General features: G+C 37.2%; 2 protein-coding genes across 5 annotated transcripts; one reads left to right on the top strand and one right to left on the bottom strand.

Moving 5' to 3' along the window:
• The first annotated feature begins 1276 nt into the window (after positions 1 to 1276).
• LOC106089781 (putative uncharacterized protein DDB_G0271606) lies at positions 1277 to 6479 on the top strand. Of its 2 annotated transcripts, none has more exons than XM_059360198.1 (8): positions 1277 to 1544; positions 2222 to 2301; positions 2362 to 2766; positions 2848 to 3112; positions 3299 to 4022; positions 4271 to 4417; positions 4486 to 5875; positions 5941 to 6479. In XM_059360198.1, the coding sequence occupies exons 2-8, from the start codon at positions 2244 to 2246 to the stop codon at positions 6036 to 6038; spliced, it is 3087 nt and encodes a 1028-aa protein (XP_059216181.1). In that variant the 5' UTR covers positions 1277 to 1544; positions 2222 to 2243; the 3' UTR covers positions 6039 to 6479. The 2 variants fall into 2 exon arrangements, with proteins under 2 accessions (XP_059216181.1, XP_013111213.1); XM_013255759.2 differs by having other exon boundaries at positions 4268 to 4417.
• Positions 6144 to 8962, bottom strand: LOC106089782 (tRNA (cytosine(72)-C(5))-methyltransferase NSUN6). 3 transcript variants are annotated; one of them, XM_013255760.2, is made up of 2 exons: positions 8153 to 8425; positions 6144 to 7783 (listed from the first exon to the last, which is right to left on the bottom strand). In XM_013255760.2, exons 1-2 carry the CDS (start codon positions 8315 to 8317, stop codon positions 6539 to 6541), a joined length of 1410 nt encoding a protein of 469 aa, XP_013111214.2. In that variant the 5' UTR covers positions 8318 to 8425; the 3' UTR covers positions 6144 to 6538. The 3 variants fall into 3 exon arrangements, 2 of the variants coding, with proteins under 2 accessions (XP_013111214.2, XP_013111217.2); XM_013255763.2 differs by lacking the exon at positions 8153 to 8425 and adding an exon at positions 7957 to 8123; XR_001221693.2 differs by lacking the exon at positions 8153 to 8425 and adding an exon at positions 8812 to 8962 and having other exon boundaries at positions 7694 to 7783.
• Between the last annotated feature and the right edge of the window lie 81 nt (positions 8963 to 9043).

Below are 9043 nucleotides of genomic sequence, written 5' to 3'. Positions count from 1 at the left end.
CGCCAAACTTCTAGTTGTAACTAAGTGTTTGTTAGTGTTAGTGATCTTGCTAATATGTACTTACTTGGGGTGGAAAAAACATTATTTGGGAATGCATAAATAAGAAACTATTGTATATAAATATAAATAAATATACTTCTAAAATAAATAAAAATAAATGTTTCTTTCATAACAAGCTATTGCAATAAATCTGTACGAAGTAATAACGATTGTGAAAGAAAGTGTTGTGCTTTTGGTCTTGCTATTAAACATTATTTTTATACAAGTGGAAGATGCTGGCAAAGGCTTTTGGAAAGTTGTGCTTATTTGACTTATACCAACGAAAATACCACAAAATCTAATTTTTTGTATAAATAAATGCTGAATTCGTTTCTTTTTGAATAGTTTTTTGTTTGATTTTTTATTAATTTCGAAGGGGGTTTTGGTTGAAATTGCAAAAACGCGTATGAATTTTTTGTACGATCCACACACTGACATTTGTGTGTAAGCGCTGATAAATTGGTTGGTGCCATATGAATTTTTTATATGTAAATGGGAACATTTTGGCCAAAGAAACGCAAAAAAAAATAAAATGTAACCTTGTCAAACCACCGAAGGAACGATTTAGGGCTATTTTTCCCAAATAACGTAGTGCCAGCCTTCATGGTAAAATGTTAATAAAATTGTTATTTTATCATTCTTATTCGTGCAGTGTTTCAAAAAAGTAATCGCGAAAAAATGGGATTACAATGGTGAAAAACGAATATAGTACAAGCCATTATAAAGGGAAAACGAGTTGTTTGCTCAAAATAGCTTTGGCCTGAACCAAGGCGGATTTAATAAAGTGGTCTCACACGAACAGCGGTTAGCAGCCGGTTAGCTTTGACGGTATTAAGATAACAGTTTTCTGTTTGCATTGTCTTTGTTGTTATCTTCTTTATCGCATATTCTCTGCTCATGTACGCACACGTATACACACACGCACACAAATTTTTTTATGTGTGTTCGCAAAACGTCGATCAGCTTAATGGCAAGATGGCGAATTGCACCATATAATTTTTTGGTGTTGTAGAAATGGGACCACCTTTAATTATTTCGCCATGGGCATAGTATAATTGGCAATTCGATTGTACTCATACTTTACAGTATTCAATAGGTATTTATTTTGTGTGCATACTGGGATAAGATAATCAAAATACAACACTGTGGTGAGAATGTAACAATCGGTCAAGATTTTCACCACCGCGTGTGATTGGTTAAAAACTGCTTCCATTTTGAGGCGAACGGAAAGCAGACCAAAACGAAATGTTAAATGTTATAATTTCGTATTTCGTCGAGTAGAGTCCGGTTGATTTTCTAAAAATATTAAAATGTCGCTATGTTAATTGAAAATAAATAATATACAAAGTTAAGCATATGTTCTAACATGGAAATGTGTTCCAAGTTGCAAGTGAATTAAGTTACAATTCACAAAAAAATCGGTCTACAAAAGGTCTTAAGTGAAAAAGTGTAGTGAATAAAAGAACTTCGAGCCTAAAATAAATCCCAAACACTTTAGTATTAAGGTAAAATTGTGCGAACTTATAAATAAGAATTTCATTACGAAGAAATTAAGACACTTTTTTGCCACCGTTGACATTTACCAGCAATTATTGAATGAAATTGTTTCGTGGTTTCATTTAGGTACATAGTTGCAAACGGGCGCCCTTTATTTAATGAGCTACGCGATTGACAATAGGTTTTTATCTTGTTTTAGAACCAATTTTAGCCTTCAAAATGTGATAGTTTTTCAGTTTTGGCGCCGCTTTTTTTTTTTTTTTTTTTTTTGATGTATTACCAAAATTGTTACCAGTGCAACTCTTCCAACCATATTTGCTTCTTCTTTGGGCTCGAGCTTTATTATGTTTTCATACCTTCCCTATTTTCCAATTTGTAAATGCATTCGTATTTTGCATAGAATGGCATGAAAACACACGGGAGAAACCTATTCAGTGTTGTATTGTGTCGACTGTACCGAGCATGGTTGCTGCAACGAGCATTCACCAAGAAGTGCTAGCATCCGGGAGCGGGGTTTCTCATTCAACATTCGTTTTATTTTTTACAAAACATTTTTAAATGAAAAAGTTATTTCTTGCTAATCTTTTAAGGGGATAATAAAATAATAGAAACAAAACTCAAGAAACAAGTTCACTACTTTTAAATGTTTAAAAAGACAGTCACTAACCATATTATATTGCTTCAGTATTTCCCAGCTCTACTATAAGATGGTGGGGCGGGAAATTGCTCCAACCGAAATAGGCAAATATGCCAAATTAATTAAAGGTATGTATTTGTATGTTATACTAAATCGTGTAGTTATACTAAATCGCGTTTATTATCTAGGCGCCCAAGAGGAAATGGCTACTATGGACGTTTTGGTATGTGGCCGCTGCTTGAACGTGTTTCATTTTATAGAGGATTTTAAACTTCACAAACAAAAAACTTGTTTTAAAGAAAACAACAATGTTAGAGAGTGCAATGATACTAAACCCAAAATTTGGGCATTTCTCCTCTGGAAAGCTACCCAGTTACACAACAATAAAGATAACAACATCACCAGCCCAAATTCATGGGCATTATATCAGACTTGGGTTAAAATGGAAGAGAGCCTTAGGGAGACGTGGATTGTTGCTGGTAAAACCATCCAATCCTTTGCCAAAGTATCACAGGGTAATTTGCAAGAGATGCCTGTAAAAATAACAAAAACGGTGGTAAACAATAATGCGGATGGAATATCTCCAGGAAGAAGTATGACAACAAACCCTATTAATTTTTAAAAATATTGTTTTAATGGTTTTGCACTTCGCTTTTAAAATTATTTTAATTTAGAGCCCCTAACACAAACCAAACCACAGGTTGCTAACCTTAAACCACCAGCTAAACTTAATGTCAGCAACAAATCAAATGCTGACTCGGAAAATGAAACTTCGCCAATGAAAAGTCCTATGGCGAATAACGCTTTGCAAAAGATTGTCAAAAAGCCTGCAACAGTGTCTCCACAACTACCAACGAAGCCCCCGGTGTCATTAGCAGCGACACCAACAGCAACGCCAGCATCAGCAACTGCCACACCAGCTGCAACAAAACCTTTAACGTAAGTTGCCAGAAGTGAAACAATTACAAAATAATTATTGATATTATTGATTGAACAGAAATGACAAAATTATCTACATAGATATTAAAGCTACTCCGTTATAAACTTAACAATTGAAATAAAAAACGTCAAGAATTAAATATTACATAGCTACTCCTTATTATCATTCTCTTGTATATTCAATAGGCGTCGCGCCAAACGTACTGTGCCCAATTCTGAGGATTTTATTGAAGAAAATGTCGAGAAAATTGTGGCGAAACGTTTCAATCCTCGTCGTCGAATGCATGAATACTTGGTAAAATGGGAAAATCGTGCTTTAGAACAAAACACTTGGGAACCAGCATCACACTTGGAAAATGTTCCGCACCTATTAGAAACTTTTGAAAAGCAATTAGCCCGCCAAAAAGAGACAAGGGCGGCTCTACAAGCCAAACAGCAGGGTGGTACTACTGGACCGGTTGCTGTCAATAAGCCAGGCGAAATAAAAATTAGTACCAAGGATTCATCATCTCAGCAATCTTCACCATTAGATACTCAGAAAGCGCAAATAGCTTCGCCGTCTGAGAGACCTCAGCGTTCTTCAAAAACTAAGGCCATGGACCAAGTTAAGCAGTGGGTAGCTGGCAACTCAACGTCTTCCGCCAATTCCCCAAACTCGGAGGCGGCCTCCCATCAAAACGAAAACGATAAGGACTGGGCCATGAACGCCAGTTCCGGATCTATTCAAATGGGGGGCCCGAAACGTAAACTTGATGACTCTGATTACAATGATTCGAATGCAGAAGATATGCCACCAAGCACGACCAACACCATGGAGGATCTAGAGGAAGATCTTATACCTTCGCACACACTCAAAAGAATGAAATATGGCAATTCCGTTTCGGTTGAAGTTAAAACCAAAACTGAAATTGTAAGTGCCTTTTGACTATAAAACCCCATTTTTAGCGCTCATTTAACCACAATTTCTGCCTCACTTCATCTGATGTTATAAAGGCAAAACAAATGAGTGAGCCATAAAAACAGATTTTAATGACAAGTGTTAACGTGCTTTAAGGTTCTGGGTTATAAATGTTCTAAACAATCAACAAAATTAAAAGTTCTAGTGCTTCTGTTAATGTTTAACTTTTTTTCGTTTCACTTAAATTTTCCATATAGCAGACTAAACAAATAAAAGTCAACGGAACAGCGCCTGCTCGCGCTGAAAGCCAAACAACGTCGTCCCCTTCATCAGCCGAAGTAATAATTACCCAAGACACAAATGCTTCAGGCGTTGTTAAGAAACCAGGTTTCAGTGGCACAAGTGCAGTAAGAATCTCTTCAAATTTCTTTATGTGTTCATTTTCCTTAATATAAATTTTTTTGTTGTTGACTAGAACAATAAACCTGAAGCACAAATTCGGGTTCTTTCGAAAGGCGAATCGGCCATCTCTAACAGTGGTATAATTCGAGTAGGAAGTAACAACGATATCAATTCTATATCCTCGCCCACGCCTTCTCCACAGACAACGCCTATTGTGGAAAGCAGATCACAACTGGTGACACGTAGTTCACATGTGCGGACAGTAACAAATAATGCAGCTGGACGTTCAACGCCCACTCCTGCTAGACAAGTGGTACAACAACAAATCGTTCGAACGCCCAGCGGCACAACAATACAACGGAAAACTATACCGGCTTCAAATGCATCTTCCATCCAGCGGGGTCCTGGTGGTATGTTACAATCTCGTACAGTGACACAAACATCACCTTCATCCGGAAGAATGATTATACCTAGACATGGTATGTCCAATGCTCCAAGGATCGGCCAACAAAAAGCCGTTACCCCAGAGCAAAAAATACTGCAGCTCTCAAAATCAGGTGACCTAAAAGTAACTAAGAAAGTCATGACTCGTGAAGATGTGGTCGCCCATCGTCAACAACACCAGCAATTGCAGCAGAGACAACGGCAGCAGTCTCAGGTGCACATTCAAAAAGTTCAGCAATTATCTGGCCCAGCCCAGCGCAACACTCCCATTACTCAAAGAAAACAAGTCGTACAACAGCAAGTGATTCATCAACAGCAACAACAACAAGAAGAGGAACATCAAGCGCAGTTATGTCCTATAACAGGCAACATCATAGGACAGGAAGACCACCAGCAAATACAGGCGCAAGTAGATCAGCAGCATCAATTATCCCTGCAACAGGAACAACATCAGCAGCAGTTGCACGATATTGATCCAAATGTTCTACTTACACAAGATCAAATGCTTACTAACGAAGATGGAACTCCTCTGTTAGTAACTGGCGAGGACGGCACTGTGTACCAGGTTGCTGGCAAAAACGTAGACGGTCAAACCATATTAGTTAGCCAAGGGCCAGATGGTGAACAACAATTTGCTTACGTTGCTGCCGCTGAGGGGGAAAATGAAAATCAAGTGTTGACTCTGGACAATGCTGTAGCTGAGGCCGTTGCCCAGCTACCTGCTGATCAACAAGCTGAAGCTTTGGCAGCCGCTGCAAATGAACCTGGCAATGGTGGTGGCCAGTACTTGGTCAAAACAACACAAGAAGATGGCACAACTCAAGTTGTCACTATGACGGAGGCTGAACTACAACAGCATCAAGCATTAGCAGCGGCTCAACAACAACAAATGGCAGCGCAAGTTGCCAACGCTGCACCGGGAGCGACAAATCAATTATGTATTCAAACTGGCGATGGCTCTGATGGCCAAGAAGCCAACATACCAGCTGAAGTGGTCCAAGCCGAACTGCCATCACCGGGTATGTTGCAACATTACTATAGAAAACGATGCTTTGTGCCGACTTACTACATTTTTAATTTACAGGTGGAACCCGACGAGTTGTTTTACTACTTCAGGATGGTACATTTATGATGACTGAAATGCACGACGACGAGTTTAAGGCTCTAAATATTGCGGCTTAATTTCATAGGAATCTACAACAGAAAAGAGACAGTTCTTTGTGAATCATCACTTCTCATTTCACTTTCCTTTCCATACGTATATGAACATAGATGGAGTGTAAAAAATTATTTGGGGAGGTCATTGCGAGTTAACGTAACTTTATTTGCAGTAATCAAATGTAAACGTTTATCTTCACTCATACTTAAAATATTGTACATTATTTAAATCCTCGTTTCGTTAAGTTGTTTTTTATCATTCTGTTTAATGCACTAAGCTCATGCAACAGGATACATTCATTAGAAGAGTTTCATATTTTTATCCAATTTAATGGATATACCATATAATTGATTGTCGGCTATTGATACGCAAACAAAAAGTAAACAACATAGAATTTAAATTCGTTTTCTAATTAAACTGATTATAAACATAAATAAAGATAAAAACATTAATTTATAGGCTAATCTGTATTTAAATTTGATTTTTATGATCTAACAACAATAAAGCATAGGTTTAAACTACATCAGTTTCTCTTCAAAAATTTTGCTATAAAAAAGCCGACTGTGTCAATAGATATTTTATTATTTGGTCCGAAACGTTGCAGTTTTGTTCGATCATCCTCCAGCAGTCCTTCGCAAGGCCAACCGAGATCTCCGTAGATGGGTTCTGATGACTGCAAAGTTAATTCAGGGAATTTCCTTAAAGCCCAGACAACGATTTCTTCATTTTCGGCTACATTAACAGTACAGGTACTATAAATCATAGTACCACCTTTTCGAAGAAGTTTTACGGCATTTGCAAATAATTTTCTTTGAACATTAGCATAAGATTTCAGCATTTTTGGGGATATGTTATTGGTCAGCAAGGGTCGAATTCCCAATGCACTGCAGGGTGCATCTAATAAAATCCTATCAAATGTTTCAGCTTTAAATGGAGGCCTAAAGTCGGCATCATTGTGAGTGATAACGTCCGAAAACGATTTGGTGGAATCATAGGCGTACGCTTTCACAGAGCTTAGACTATTTCGAAGTATCATTTCTTTAACCAATGATATTTTGGTCTCGGTTTTGTCTAGAGCCACCAGCACTCCACGATCCTTCATAAGTTCAGCTAGATGTCCAGTTTTATTTCCGGGTGCAGAACACATATCCAATACTATTTCGCCTTCTTGTGGATTAAGAATTCTCGCGCAAATTATGGAAGGGAGGTTCTGCAACAGCGCTTCCGAGCTACTCAAATCTCCTATAGAGGGTACACCAGATATTGTGCTAAGCATTTTAACGGCCACTCCTGCCGAAGGGCCCCCATTTCTAAATATTTGATACCTTTGCATAAGTACTTTGCCCTGGCCCAAATATATTTTTTCTTTTGAATCGTAGTGTACCTTCAAACCTTTCTTGCATTTGCCAGATAAATCCGCGTATACATTTACCATATCGTCCAATTTTGTGTCCGACTCCATACCCAAAACTCCAATGGCATATATATGAGCACCTCTTAAAATAGCTCCTCCACAACAGCAGTCTACAACAATTTCCTTTTGTCCTTTAAAGGGACCAACACATGTTTCTTTAGATGAGTCTATACAAACAACCTCCGGTATATCGGGCAAGAAGAATACTTTTGGCGGTGTTGTGTAGTGCTGTCTGAGTAAAGTTTCGACATAGTTTTGAAACTTTTCAACGGATGTTTTCAAAAGATTCACCCTATACGTGGTAATGCGTGGACTTTGGCATAACCATGGTAACAAATGCTCCAGTAAAGCAAACTGAAAAAATAAATGAAACATGTGGTTAACAACATACATTTATTCTGTGAGACAATTCGGTTGTGTGAAAAACATTGGTGTTAAATGAATTGTTTAATCCTTAAGCTTAGAGATCCTTTTTGGAATTATGGCAACAACTTCTCAGATTTATTCAACATATTTAAAAGACGCACTTCGCTAGCGATTGCATTGCATTTTAACGCCAGTGCCATCAGAATATACAATATATTTAAACATTGAACATTGGCAACTCTAGCAGCCTAGTAACTCTATCAACGTTTATTTTTACGATCAATTGCGGTCACTTGAATTAATGAATACAAATTTGCTTCTTCTGTTGCTGTGATATTAGCAAAGTGGTACACTTACATTCCCTTTACATATTTCTGATTCAACAAGAGGATAGCGCAAGAAAGGTGACTTTGGATAAAACATTTTTACAAAGGCGGTGTGTACATGTGTGTTGTACGGCAAATAAATCAATTTTACTTTAGAAAGGTTTCCACATAATTTAGGTAGTGGCAACAATGTCATGTTAGTTTATAACTCACGGGATGCCGTTGCTATTTTATAACGCCGATTGGTATTTTATGACATACGGCGATGTAACTCAATAATTTTAAGCAACTGTTTGTTTATTTAAAAAATATAATGGAGATGATTCTCGTGTAGCCCGTTTAAAAAACAACATCGGTGGTATATTCAGTGCGTTGGGCTTCTTTATTACTGCTGAAATTTAAGAAATTAATGAAGCAGATAAAAATTTTGATTGTTCAAAAACCACCATAAAGATATATAATTTAACTTAGCATGATCCCAATAATAAAATTTTAAAGCAAAATCATATACAGCCTTATTTTGTTCGGACAATTGTCTAATTCTTAAAGTTGAAAAGTAATTATAATTAATGTGTACAACAAAATATATAAAATTTCAGCTGGAAGAGATTGTGAAAACGGGTTAAAATAAAGTAATAAACTGGTGCTTGCAAAAAAATCACTACGATTTAAGATTTTTAATGTTCATACGTTGTATTCCGATACAATTTCATTCTGTTCACAAATTCTTAGGTGTGAACGACCTAAAAATCATGCCCGTATATGTCGGTAAATATTAATTTTGAACGCCGTCACTAGTCTCGAATAGCCTCCATTCTCTGCTTCAAACACGACGTGGCAGCTTTTCTCACTACAATATGTTACTATTGCTGTCACACTCTAGTCCACGACTTTTACGGGCAAGAATTTATTTATCGTACAC

This window comes from Stomoxys calcitrans, chromosome 1 (assembly GCF_963082655.1).
Source record: "Stomoxys calcitrans chromosome 1, idStoCalc2.1, whole genome shotgun sequence".
NCBI lineage: Eukaryota > Metazoa > Arthropoda > Insecta > Diptera > Muscidae > Stomoxys > Stomoxys calcitrans.
The sequence above is the reverse complement of the archived record's forward strand: the minus strand, read 5'-3'. Positions and strand labels throughout refer to the sequence as shown.

Coding starts and splice junctions, on each gene's coding strand:
- LOC106089781 (XM_013255759.2), top strand. CDS start 2,244: ATGGTGGGGCGGGAAATTGCTCCAACCGAAATAGGCAAATATGCCAAA. Junction 4,023..4,267: donor TTAAAACCAAAACTGAAATT/GTAAGTGCCTTT, acceptor TTTTCCATATAG/CAGACTAAACAAATAAAAGT. Junction 5,876..5,940: donor AGCCGAACTGCCATCACCGG/GTATGTTGCAAC, acceptor TTTAATTTACAG/GTGGAACCCGACGAGTTGTT.
- LOC106089782 (XM_013255760.2), bottom strand. CDS start 8,317: ATGACATTGTTGCCACTACCTAAATTATGTGGAAACCTTTCTAAAGTA. Junction 7,784..8,152: donor CAGAAATATGTAAAGGGAAT/GTAAGTGTACCA, acceptor TTATTTTTTCAG/TTTGCTTTACTGGAGCATTT.